Genomic DNA, 14,355 nt, shown 5'->3' on the forward strand with positions numbered 1-14,355 from the left:
GAATGAGATTTCATGTGTAATTGTAAACGATGAATAATTAGTATAATAATGTGATTCACCTTTAAAATTACATCTCATGGTTTGTCATACAAGTCACTATTATAATTCAAGTAAAATTACACACATAGACACTCCATATAGACATCTTATATACTCTTTAATTACTTATAGATAAGCATAACATATGGAGTAACAAATTATATGGAGCATATCTCTCCAACCTCTGATAATGACCTTAAGATGAAAGCCTGTTATGATTCAGACTGGGGAGGATGTCGTATTACTCGAAGATCATTAAGTGGTTATTGCATTTTCCTGGGAAATTCATTGATATACTAGAAGTTTAAGAAACAAACCAACGTGTCAAGGTCATTTGTCGAAGCAGAATATCGGGCCATGGCAAATTCTTGTATGGAGCTAACATGGTTACGCTATATCCTGCGAGACCTCAAGGTTTCAATTAGCATGCATACACCTTTGTATTACGATAACCAAGCGACACTCCATATTGCAGCAAATCCTGTATTTCATTAGCGTACGAAGCATATCGAGATAAACTGTCAGATCATACGGGAAAAAGTTGCAAGTTGGGATGAGAAGTCCATCACATGTCTCTTCATATTTCCAGTTAGCAGATATACTTACTAAGTCTCTTGGGAAAGATCAGCTCGTGACTTTGCAAAACAAGTTGGGAGTCCATGATATTTACTCACCAACTTGAGGGGAGTATTGAAATTATTAAATTGTTATATTTTCCACATAGATGTATATAAAAAGTGTATCAATGTAAATAAGACAATAATTTAGTGTAATTGCTAATAAATATACATAACATATGAAGTGACAAATTATACGGAGCATATCTCTCTAATATGATTGTATACATGAGTTGAATGAATACACATAACTATATTTTCCATAACATTTTGATAGTTTTCTTTGGTATATTTGATTTGGTTGAAAAAATTCTGGAATAAGGTCTTATAATTAGTCCAAACTAACTCAATTATGTAATTAACATTTAATAGCGAATAACAGTTTCCTTGACTATAAGAAATATCACATTGGAAGGACGTTCCAATCCACATATGTACTCTTTTATGATGAATCTTGTATATTTTAATAACCCTAAAAAAATATTATTAATTAGGTCAATAAGTAAACAACCTCTAATCTTGAACCTAGATGAAAATAGACAAAATGCTAGTGATATAATATTTTTTAAAAGTAGAAAAAATTTAATATTTTTTTAACAATCACTAGTGATATAATGATAATGAAATAATGAAATTAGTTGTATATGATATTTTATATTATATAATCATTATTAATTTATAAACATTCAATAATTTTTTTATTAATTATACTTTTATTGAAAGAAAAATAAATCTATCATATGGTATTTTCCATTAATAAATAATTATTTATAACAAATATATTTTTTATTTTTTATAAAAATTTAGTGACAACTTACAAATAGTCACAAGTAATATACAAATACTAACAACTTAAAATACAATTACAACTAATATACAAATAGTGACAAATTTTATAAATAACACTATTAATTGCATTATCACAAAATAAAAATAATATTAACTTATGAAAAAAAATTATGATATATTATTATTGATACAAATATCATGATAATTCTAAAGTGGTATAATGAAAATAATGAATTTCTTTCATTTAAGGGTTTTGAGTTCAAATATAAAGTAAAAATTTATTTTTAACTTTTTGTCACAAATTAAAAAATTGGTCACAATTTTTATACTTTTCACTATTAATTACATTATCATAAATTGTAAATAATGTTAACTTATAAAAAATTATAAATTTAAAATAACATAAACTTAATATTTTTTACCACTAATATAAATACACGTACTTGTAAATTTTTTATTAAATATAAAAAAAAATATAACACATTATTATTGAGACATATTTTAACAAACTAATAATTAATAATTTAACATTGATAAAAATAACTATTAATTTATAAATATTTAATAATTTAGATTAATTATATCCTTATTATAAAAAATAACTTTATTATATATATATTTTAGTAATTATTTATGATATGTGTTTTTAACCTTTTAATATAATTTTTGTAACATTTTTTAATTTTGTCGCTATTACGAATAACATTTGTGACAAGTAGAATGAGTAGTCACAAATAATAGATAAACAATGACAACTTTTACTTTTATCACTAATTTTTTGTCACAAAAAATTATATTTCTTGTAGTACATGGAACCCAAAATTTTAACTCAGTAAGAGACAAAAAAAATACACGAGACCTTCATCACCAATAAACTCAAGCTCACACACGACACAAGCTAAATAAACAAAAACAAAATATAAGAAGTCTTATGTCTACAAATAAGAAACAACGATTGCCACAATCACAACAAAATAAAGTACCAATTGGTATAAGGTAACAAGACATTACAAAGAGGAAGACACAAAAAATTTCTTTGAGAGTCATAAAAAAATATATACATTACATATTTATTTGCGAGATTGAATGAATTATACGTGTGTTAATATATTTAATTTTCTATTTTAAATTATTGGGCTTTGTTTGTTTGACCCAACTTTCCTTTTTCTGTTTCATCTAGGTCTTAATCTTTTTCTTATATATACACCATGTATTTTACTCTCTAATATACAAGTGAATAAAAGTTTCTTTTATATTTATTTTTCTCTACAATTAGGGTTCATCAAAACCTCTCTTTCTTCATTACGATTACGTGTGATTACGTACGCTACATTAAAACATCACATCAGACAAGGAATATTCATTTTCATTTACTGTAATATGGTATCAGAGCTCTTCGAATGAAGAGTTATGCTGCGCTTCTCTCTGATTTTTATTTCCCTATTTGCTGTTCTTGTTTTTTTTTTTCTGTTCTCTTTCAAAATCTTGATTGGTTTTAAAAATCTTTTAGGCAATGTTTAATGAAAACCCTAGTCTTCATAGTCTTAATAGTAGTCACACTATTACATGCAATTTTTGTGGTAAATATGGTCATACTGAGGCTGTTTGTTTTCGCAAAGTGGGTTTTCCTTCTGGTAATGTTAAAACCTCAAAGTTTTCTTTTACTAGAAAAGTCTGCACTTTTTGTAATCGTTTTGGCCACACTGTTGACACCTATTATAAAAAGCATGGGTTCCCTCCTGGCTACAAATTCACCAATTGCCAATAATATGATTACTACTAACACTTTTTCTGAGCTTTTTCCTAAAGAATAGGATGTAAAGGGGATTCAACTTATATCACAACAGTGCCAATTCCTTACCAACATTTTGCGTCAGCAAAACCTTGAGGATCCTGCCCCTCACACTCAAATTAATCAAGTCGGCACCATCTCTACGGATGAAATCCCCAATACTGAGCATTCTTCAACAGGTAAGTTTCTCTCTTCACTATCTTCTATAAAAGAATCTTGGATTATTGATTCTGGTGCCACTGATCATGTTTGTCACAATTTGAACGTTTTTACTACTTATACTAAAATTAAACCTGTCTTAATTAGTCTTCCAAATGGCCAAACTGTTTATGCCACATATTCTGGTTTAGTACGTTTTTCTGATCAGTTTTATTTGTCTGATGTGTTATACGTGCCTCATTTTCAATTAAACTTAATATCTGTTTCTAAACTCACACACCAACTTAAATGCACTTTAACTTTCACTTCAACCCACTGCATTATACAAGACAATCTCACTCAAGAGAGGATTGGTACAGTTAAAGCCACTGCTGGCTTGTACCTTGTCACTACCTTGCCTGCTTCTAGTCATTCTAAACCGCATTGTTTTGCTCCTTTTATTAATTGTAATATCACAGACAAAACACTATGGCATTATAGACCAGGACACCCTTCACATGAAAGATTACATGTCTTAAGCAAACAATACTCTTTTATTACTGTTGATACTCATCATGTATGTGACACTTGTAGTAGTGCAAAACAGAGAAAACTTCCTTTCACTTTAAGTAATATTGTTACCTCTGCTATTTTTTTATCTTGTACACTTTGATATTTGGGGACCATGTTCCAATATTCATCTTCATTTACTGTAATAACGTGCACACTCAACTATTACACTCATACTACGTGACTCCTTTGAGAGAGACAATAACGTGAGAGAAACTTCTTACTCATTAGACAATGTGTCACATATATTAAAAGGTTCCATTCTTTATATTTAACTTTTTCCTTTTCTTATTACACCTTTATAATTTCAGTCTAACCATAATGCTTGGTGGTGATGCATGGTGTGATTCTTCATGACAAATATTTTGTCTACATTTATACCTTTATTGCAGGAAAGCACTCTTCATATATGCTTTATTTCTATTTTTTAGCTTATTTTTGTTTAATGGTAATAAATTAGATTCATTATACATATTTGTTTCAATTTTATATTTTTAGCTCGTATGATTTTTAGGCATTGTTTTGACCATAACTTTTTTTTGGATATTTTTTTCTTGATTTTAGTTGCATTGAATTCGAGATGTTTAGGACTTAAGTTTGATATATAGTTTGTTGGATTTGGAGTTGAAGTTGAGACATATTTATTGAAATTTTATAAAACAACCCATGTAGATTAAATTTTCTTTGTATTAACTTAAACTTTTGTAATTGAACTTATGAATCTAATTAGGGTTTAGGGTTTAGGGTTTAGGGTTTAGGGTTTAGGGTTTAGGGTTTAGGGTTTAGGGTTTAGGGTTTAGGGTTCAGATTTCAGAGCTTATCTATAGCCTAAATAAGCTTTAAAATGACACATATAGTAAAAATCATTTACTAAATTGTCTGCTTTAGAAATTGTCTCTTCATCTCATTTTGTTCTCTTTTCTCCCAATTTTTGTTTTTTACTTTTCCTCTTATCGTCCCTTCTTCTATAAAATTTTCTTGTTGTTTTTCATTCATGGAGAACTAAATCTTGAAGATCAATTCACGGAATCAAGATGAAACAAACTGAATTGAGTTTTCAGTAATAGTTTAATGCTCCAAGTTTGTTCTTCTCTTATCCAGTTTCGATTTTGCACTTTGTGATTACAATTTGTCGTTATGATTTTAGAATTAAATTAGGAATTGATTAAATGCATATTATATTGAATGATACTTTGATATGATTTGTATAGTCTATTTAATTGATTAATTGAATCGATTAATTGTTCAAACTTATATATAAATTTATAGAGAAATATGATAAAAATATTTTTTTGTTCTTGAATTTTTGGATTGATCTCTTTTCATCTTATTGATTTTCGCTTTTAATTATTGTTTGCATTTTGAATTTGTGTTTCATGGTTTTAAATCCCTAAACCTCCAATTTTAATTTGTGTGGAACAATACTAAAAATGGAATACAATGAATATATGTCCTTGGAGAAACTATATAGGTTGTGCTTTATATTGCAAAATTTAGAAAAAAATTGGTATATTTGATTTCAAGAACAACATTTGCAAATCACTCTTTGGAGGTGGTGGTTGTTGGTGCATTTGTGACTCCGGTAGGATTCCTATTTATCTGGTTTTAGATTTTTAGTTTTAGTTTTGAATTGTGCAATTCAAGGGCCTTCCAAGTTATATGATCCGAAATGTAAAACATAACTTTTTTTTGAGTTTTGGAATGTACAATCCAAAATACAAATTTGTATTCCAAATTGTACATTCCAACAAACAAATTTGTATTATAATTTTTTTTGATGTATTTTATCATTTTTATATTTTTTTATGTAGTGTAAATGCAGATCATAACCTTAGATATTACATTGCTTTGTACTCACTCTACATACAACTGTAGCAATGATTGCTGAATCTAGATATGAAATCCCAATTGTGGACCAAGATAACTGATGAAGTAGATAAGTTGTTCGACATGGATGAGTATGATATTATCAAGTTTGTGGCAACCGAAGATGAATTGGTTGGAAGAGACTACATTCACCTTTTTACAACAAATGATGTAAGTGGAATTTCATATCACTTGTGTGTAAAATTTGACACAAGACATATACTTATGTTATAATGTATTTGTATAGGTATTTGATACGCGAGATTACTTACTCCAATGGGTGTGTAGGGTAGTCTTTCAACTCGGGTTTGTAATTTTCATTTTGAATCCTACAAAACAAATGGACAATGGGAAATAAAGACAAATATATTGTTAGGTTGTTAAAGAGGTTATATGTATAGAGAATGTAAACACGATTTGGAGGTTATTGTAACTAGTATAAGAAAACGTGATTGTCCTTTGAAATTGTAGGGTAAACCAGTTCACACTTGAGAAGATTGTGTGTTGAAGGTAATATGTTGGAGTCGTAATCATGAATTGACTAATACATTAGTTGGTCACCCTTATGCTAATAGATTAAAACTTAATGAACATTTTGTGCTCGTTTTTCGTGACTAAAAGTTTGGAGAAGCCGACAAACATATTACTTACATTGAAAGAGAACAATGAAGAAAATGCCACGACAATAAAAGAAGTTTACAATTCCATATATGCATAAAAAAGATCACATAGAGAATGTAGAATTGAAATGCAACAATGTAATAAGTTGTCACAAGTTGTTTAAAATGTCTTTTGGACATACCTTGATTCAGTTAAATTGTTGAATGCATTTAACATTATATTATTGATGGATAACGCTAACAAAATCCAAAGTTAAGCATTGCAACATCAATCTAAGAGATCCTAAGTTTACTTAACTTCTAACCATGGGAGACCAACTTTAGTTCCCCTTGATTATAATAAAAAAATATGGTTAGTTTTTGTTTCTTATCTCACCCTCCAACAATCATAACCCAATATGATCAACAAAACTCAGTGGTAAAAAACTATCAAAAGGTCCTCTAGAAAATCTGTTCTAGTCATCATGTCCTATTGTATGCGCATCCATTATATCAACACCATACCTTGAAAAACTTATTCATGATTTCTTCTACAGACCTACATTGATGCACCACCTTTTTTCCTAGCCATGCATATTACACAATTCTTATATTAATAAAAAAGATAATTTAATAAAATTATTTTTTTAAAATGCATTTCAAATTTCACAACCCAGTTGTATTATCTTATTGAAAATACATTCAAATATGAAATGAATTTCTAGATTTAAAATTGCATTATGAAATGGGTAATCCAAAATATAATTTTGGATCTAAAAATGCATTATGGATTGCACAATTTAAAATATATACAAATTAAAAAAATAATTTTTGAATTGTCTAATTCCAAAACTTCCCAAAATAATCAATCTGAAATGAAAATACACAACTAACGTCTTTAATCGATGCGACAAAGCGATGAGCGATGAGTGTCCAAGACGATTCTTCTTGACAATGACAAAAAGTTATGAATATGAGACAACAATTAAGGAGGACCAACGGAGACAGGGTGAACTTGGAGAAGAATATTGAGAGTTCACTCTGACTTTTTATTAACAATTCTACTACTACGCAATGGGGTTTAGCGGGCTTCAGAGAGTCCATTTAGTGCCTTAACGGGCCTTTGACATGGACTCCTAAAAGGCCAAAATATGGGCTGGCGTGAACGGAAATGCCGATGGAAATTGGCACGCACAACAAAGCATGACAGTGAAAGATTGCGCAGCAACAGCACAAAACAACACATGAATGGTACCGCGGTTCATTGTAGACTAGACTAGCTTGCTTGCCTGCAGGAATTAGCGCATCCCACTTATCGGCGTATCCCGGAATCGGTTTTTCTGTTCAAAAAGTGCAAGCTGATACGATCAGATAAGATAAGAAGAGAGCAAAAAAAAAAAAAAAAGTTGTAACTAATTCGCAAATGGCAATCGTGACCGTCGATTACGTTGACCGATGAATATAAAAAAGACGCGATTCGCACTTGCCATCCCCATTGGCATCGCCAGCGCACACATCAAATCAAACAGCCGCAAACCCTTAGTCTCTTCTTCTCGTTGGCGTGCCCTCTGATCCGTGCTGGCAGAGAAGCCATTTCTGGACCTTCCAAACCCTAACAGAGTCACGAAGTCAATTGCGATGTGATGATCGTGCACACGTGACTCTACACGCCACGATGATGAACACATCGAACGGCATGATGGCACCGTCGTCTTCGTCGGGAACGGTACAGTCGCCGGGACTCAAAACTTATTTCAAAACTCTTGAAGGAAGATATAAGCTTCAGTACGAGAAGACTCACCCTTCTGGTCTTCTTCATTATGCCCATGGAAAAACCGTTACTCAGGTTTGCTGTAAACCTGACTTAATTCTCTTTGCGATGATGCTTGATGCTCGTGTTGCTATTGCTTGTGGTTTTTTTGTCTTAGGGTTGTAAAAAGACTCGCTTTCTTCATTGTTTATCATTTGTAATATTATAATCTATCTTTTTACATTTTTTTTCTTAATTTCTGTTTTGATGCATTTCTAGGAGTTTCCTTGATATTCATTATATTTTATAATCTTGACTCATGCGAGTTCTGATTTTCTCTTCTAAATTCAACCGTGGCGATGTTTTTAGGGGAATGTTGGCATTTTTGGGATGGGTAATTGACCTTGGCATTCAATTCCACATGTTATTTTATTGTCTTTTAGCTATTATTTTGTAATGGTTTCGGGGAATTCTGTAATGCTTTCTCTTTCGTTACTATTTATTGAGTCAAAATGGTGCTTGTCTTGGCTTATGAGTGTGCAATGTTGGTTTGATGAACGATTAGGTAACCCTGGCACATCTCAAGGACAAGCCTGCACCTTCTACACCAACTGCGCCGTCTTCAAGTTTCAGTGCAAGCAGTGGGGTACGGTCTGCGGCCGCTCGATTATTGGGAGGAAGCAACGGAAGCCGGGCACTTAGTTTTGTTGGAGGCAACGGTGGCAGCAAGAGTAATGGAGGGAACGGTAGGATTGGTTCCATTGGAGCCTCGAGTACAAGTAATTCAATGGCTAATCCAAATTTTGATGGGAAAGGGACGTATCTGATATTCAACGTCGGTGATGCAATTTTCATTAGCGATTTGAATTCTCAGGACAAGGTATATTATTATTTGGACTTTGATGGTTTTTAAGAATTTTGGATTTGCTTCATGAGATGTTTCTCTGTTGCGTGTAGGACCCCATAAAGTCTATTCACTTCAGTAACTCGAATCCAGTGTGCCATGCGTTTGATCAGGATTCTAAGGATGGGCATGATTTGCTCATTGGTTTGAACTCTGGCGATGGTAAATAAATCTTTGCTAAAATTTAACTTTTCATATTTTGAGGAAAATTTAAGCTTTATGAATTTATTGTTACTGTGTATTATTGTAGTCTACTCAGTGTCACTGAGACAGCAACTACAGGATGTTGGTAAAAAGCTTGTTGGGGCACAGCATTACAACAAAGACGGTTCAGTCAATAACAGGCAAGATATGATTATTCTGTTCGTTGTGCTGTTTTAATTACGAGTGCTAATTTTTCTCAGAATTGTTGAATGACTTAATCTGCAAGAACTCCTTTTCTTTATGCAAAGAGTACAACGTAATTGGAATTGCATACAATTTTGAATTTTGAGTGCTACAGTGTGCTGATTCAATGAGGAGGGAGAGATTCATTCTCGAATGTTGATTCTAACTCAACCTTATATGCAACAAACATTTTTTCTTTAGAAATCTCTGGGTATTGATTGAGCTCGTAGTGTCAGTTTTCAAGAATAGATTATAAATTTATAAGAAACGAATAGTTGTTAATAGATTGTTCAAATTAGATAATTTATATACTTTGACTGTGTCACTCTGTAATCAAAATGATCAAGTTATAGGTCGTGCTAGTTGCTAATTTAATGAGTGTTCTAAGGACTCTGGTTAAGGAAGACTTGCTATATCTATTAAATGCTTTGAATTACTTAACAATTAAGTTTTCTTAATTTGTTTTTTGATATAATAAATACTTTCCTTTTCATCAAAATACTTTCTAATTTTGTTTCCTAAACTAGTCACATAAGGCCACTCATTAGAATTCACGCAAGGTTATTTATTGTTCATGTTGTTGTGGTTGCCAATATTGCAATTGCCTATTACGTTGTTTACTTGCTCATTATCACTCATTTATCCCGATTCCTTCCAATCGAGTCCATTTTAAGAGTAGATGGAAGGTTTTTGTTATGATTTCTTTTAAACCTTTTTTGTACAGGATGATATTCTGAAAACTAAGAAGGATAATATTTCAGTTTGTGAAAACTTGTTGGGATGTGCATAATTTTTTGTTTGAATGTCTTGGTGAACGGTGATTTGTCTGTTATGAAGGTTTGATACAATCCTGATCCCAAGGCTCAGGTACCATGTCGTTTAATGTGGTTGGAAGCATGGTTGTTAAACTAAAGTGTCAACTCATGAACTTGTTCACTAGCTCACACCTGCAAATTGAGTTGACTTGATTGTAAAATCATTTCTTGGTGAACTCGGAGGTGAGATCACTTAAAATTCCGAGTCCATGTGGGAGTTGATGAGTCCACCTCACATCCATTTTAGAATGTGCAGCACCGTGTAGTTTCTCAAAGCAGTATTGCCTGTTATGTCGCACTTGGCTCAGCACATTTTGCACCCTACGTCTTGAGTATCCCTTACTATTAGTTCTTAGTTCTTGCTGCTACTGCTGCTGTTTAGTTGTTGTACTGCTGCTAGATATTTCTCTGCCATTTTTGCTAGTTGCCTCATTGCTGATGCTGCTAGCTGTTTCATTGTTGCTTGATCTATGAGAAAAGTGCACCACGGAACATAGAACCCTAATGCTAAATGGCACTAAATTGTTTTTCTCTCCTGTAGCAACTTTTGGTTTTTTTGGAACTCACAGACTTCCTTTTGGATGCACAATACCAATTAAGTTTTGGTAGCCTTACACATTTAAGTTTCTAATTTCTTCTAATAAAAGTTTAGAGAAATAAAGAAATCAAGATTTAGACCAAAATTCTAATTTCTAATCTAGTTACAATGTAATCCAATTATTATCTCATTTTATTTTCTAATCAAATTTAATTTTAGATATTTTTTAAATCAACATATTTTTGGGAAACTTATATATTTTTACTTGAGAAATTTTAAATAATAAGTTTATCTCTTTCTGATGTGTTATTATGAATATTTGAATATTATAAACTATGATATGGTATTCTGTTTATATAATTTCTTTTTATAGGTTATTAATATTAGTTGTTATACTAGGTGAACTTATGAGTTGACTCTGAGTTAAGTTTATGGAGGCTCCACAAGTCTACTTAAACTCTCAAGTTTGACAACATTGAGTAGAAGCATGCTTATGAGATATTAGTTTCATTAGAATTTTAATTATTTACCTTTCCTTGATGTATAACTGAATGGTGATTGAGCAACTTTCTAAACATCTATGTTCATTTTTTACAATTTGAGAATTCTTTTTGTCCTATCCTTGCCATCTCTATCTGTTCTTTAAATTTCGACCAGAAATAATTAAAAATTATAAATATAAAAATTGATAATTGATTATGTCTAATCATTTTTATGATAAGTATTATGGTCAAGGATTTATTCGTTTAGATTGTTTGATCTCTTTTTGAATAGGGGTGCTAGTAAAATCCTGTAGATTAGTTGGCCAAAAAAATGTTCTGAAATGAGCCAAACATGAGAACATGGTTTTCACAGTCAGTGGAAAAGTTTGTTTAATGGTATGCACGAATATTACTGGTTTGTCTGAAATGTATTACTTTTACTGGGTAAAGTATGTGAATGCTGATATGTAGTTGACTTCAGTGATTGTAATGCTTTGCATTAATGGGATAGCAAAGTTAGAGATCAATATCTGAATTGTGAGTTGTTATAATTGTATGGCTAACTTCTAGAGCTTTAATTTAATGTGGTGGAATGTTATGCCGAAAGATGCTGATTGGAACACTTAATTGGTGCATTTTGAATCGAACAGTCGTTGTACATGTATTGCTTGGGTGCCTGGAGGTGATGGTGCTTTCGTTGTTTCTCATTCTGATGGTAATTTGTACGTGTATGAGAAGGTAAGTCTCAATTGTCAATAGAGAATCTTATTTTATGGTTCACTTATGATGTGGTATTTCTTATAGTAAGTTAAGAAGATATGTAGCTTTTCTTTCCCATTTCAGAACAAAGATGGTGCTGGTGATTCTTCTTTTCCAGTTGTAAAAGATCAAACTCAATTTTCTGTTGCCCATGCACGTTACAGTAAGGTATTAATTTTAATGGCGTTTTGATTTCTAAATAACTTACTGATATAAAACTTACTTTTTTCCCCTTTTGGTCTAAGTATCTATATATTTTATTTTTCTTTAGTAAATTCAGCCTATATCACTTGTTAGTAATGACTGCTTAGTTCTTGTAGAATTTTGCAACTTTCTCACTAAATACTTGATTGGCCATACTATTAATACATCCAAGGCATAATTAGTTTTTGGATGATATAAACTCTACACCTTGCAGTTCTGGAGAATTGGTCACACTTTTATATCTATCCTTTTTTTTAAATATCGATTTTGCAGAGTAATCCGATAGCCAGATGGCATATATGTCAGGGTTCAATTAACAGTATTTCCTTCTCAATGGATGGAGCATACCTGGCAACTGGTGGACGAGATGGTATATTTTTTCTATCAAATGTTATCCTCACAGCATGAAATATCTACTCATTTCCATGTCCTTAGAAAGATAACATCTCAATTTTATTTTACATACTGCGTCCAGGTTATTTGCGAGTGTTTGATTACTCAAAAGAACACCTTATATGCGGCGGGAAAAGTTATTACGGTGCTTTGTTATGTTGTGCGTGGAGGTTAGTCATGCTTGGCTCTAGTCAATTAATTAATGAAATTGGCAATTGTGGATCTGTTCCTATTTCTTTTGTTTGCCTCTTACTTTAGAGCTTATAAAATAGCAATACTTTTTTTACTTTACCTTTTTTTATTGATTCTTATTTTTTGTATGCAATTTCTTAACTAAAAATATGCTTTGACAGCATGGATGGAAAGTATATTTTGACGGGAGGGGAAGATGATTTAGTTCAAGTTTGGAGCATGGAAGATCGCAAGGTTGTGGCATGGGGTGAGGGACATAATTCATGGGTAAGTTGCGCGTTAATTTCTAGCAGTGACAACTTTTGCTGTATAGGGCTTATTTTGATTCGCTTCAAATGCTGTGATCAGGTCAGTGGAGTTGCTTTCGATTCATATTGGTCATCACCAAATTCAAATGACAATGGAGAGACCGTTATGTATCGTTTTGGTTCTGTTGGTCAGGTACTGAGAAAAATGTTTTCATTCTAGATTTTACTTTTCCTTTGTGTATCTTTTCACTCAATGTAAAACGTGTAGATATTCCTAACTTGGTTCTTTGTGTAGCCTTTTTGTTCTACTTCAAAAATTTCCTCATGATTTTGCCCTCTTAGCCTCTGTTACTATTGACAGTTTTAAAACAAGATTGATGTATCTGCTTGCTTAGAAATTGCAGATTGCTATACAGTTTTGGTTTCAAATATTTTGATAGTGGCACTGGAGTAATTATTCAGATTCAGTAATGGGTTTGTAACTAGAAATTTTGGTGTCAGGATACACAATTGCTTCTATGGGACCTGGAAATGGACGAGATTGTAGTGCCGTTGAGGCGGCCAGCTGGTGGATCCCCAACTTACAGTACTGGAAGCCAGTCATCACACTGGGACAATATTGTCCCATTGGGTACCTTGCAAGCTGCTCCCAGTATGCGGGATGTTCCAAAAATATCTCCGTTGGTTGCTCACCGTGTGCATACTGAACCACTCTCTGGCTTGATATTTACCCAGGAATCTGTACTTACTGCCTGTCGGGAAGGGCACATTAAAGTCTGGATGAGGCCAGGGGCAGGGGCTGCTTCTGAGACCCAATCAAGCAACTCTGATAACTTGTTAGTAATAGCACCCAGTCTCAAGGAGAAGCCTTCACTCTCAACCAAGATCACTAATTCTGCCTACAAACAATGACTCAGACTGTTTGGTCCAACTTCTTTTTAACTTTTCTTCTCCTTAAAAGGAAAAGCTGGGCCAAACAACATTTATATACAAGTTATTAAATTTTTAAGGAACTTATTTTATAGTGTACATCTCTTAAAAAAAGTAGTTTTAGAAAAAAGCTACTTGGAGCAAACGAGCTTATCTTATGCGGAGCTTTTTTTTGTTAAGCCTCATCTCTCGGTTATATTTATCCTTTCTCTTTTCTTTTCTTCTCTTTTCTAAAACATAATTTTGGATTGCTTTGTCATTTCTTTGTGGTGCTTCATTTTATTGAGGCCCATGAATCTTGCCTCTTTTCTTTTTTAATTTCTTTTTCTAAAACAATCTTAAA

The 14,355-nt window shown here is 32.1% G+C and overlaps 1 protein-coding gene across 1 annotated transcript; it reads left to right on the top strand.

The window, feature by feature from the left end:
- Positions 1-7,583: 7,583 nt before the first annotated feature.
- LOC137814446 (uncharacterized) lies at positions 7,584-14,191 on the top strand. Its single transcript, XM_068617204.1, has 11 exons — positions 7,584-8,256; positions 8,726-9,040; positions 9,118-9,226; positions 9,315-9,408; positions 11,937-12,024; positions 12,130-12,213; positions 12,523-12,619; positions 12,725-12,812; positions 12,996-13,101; positions 13,183-13,275; positions 13,584-14,191. Exons 1-11 carry the CDS (start codon positions 8,086-8,088, stop codon positions 13,992-13,994), a joined length of 1,656 nt encoding a protein of 551 aa, XP_068473305.1. The 5' UTR covers positions 7,584-8,085; the 3' UTR covers positions 13,995-14,191.
- Positions 14,192-14,355: the final 164 nt, after the last annotated feature.

This window comes from Phaseolus vulgaris, chromosome 1 (assembly GCF_000499845.2).
Source record: "Phaseolus vulgaris cultivar G19833 chromosome 1, P. vulgaris v2.0, whole genome shotgun sequence".
In the NCBI taxonomy this organism is placed as follows: Eukaryota; Viridiplantae; Streptophyta; class Magnoliopsida; order Fabales; family Fabaceae; genus Phaseolus; species Phaseolus vulgaris.

What these genes read in the sequence shown, in the direction of transcription:
- LOC137814446 (XM_068617204.1), top strand. Translation starts at nt 8,086, where the DNA reads ATGATGAACACATCGAACGGCATGATGGCACCGTCGTCTTCGTCGGGA. An exon ending in TTGTTATGTTGTGCGTGGAG is followed by an intron (nt 12,813 to 12,995) that starts GTTAGTCATGCT and finishes ATGCTTTGACAG; the next exon opens with CATGGATGGAAAGTATATTT. An exon ending in GTGAGGGACATAATTCATGG is followed by an intron (nt 13,102 to 13,182) that starts GTAAGTTGCGCG and finishes TGCTGTGATCAG; the next exon opens with GTCAGTGGAGTTGCTTTCGA.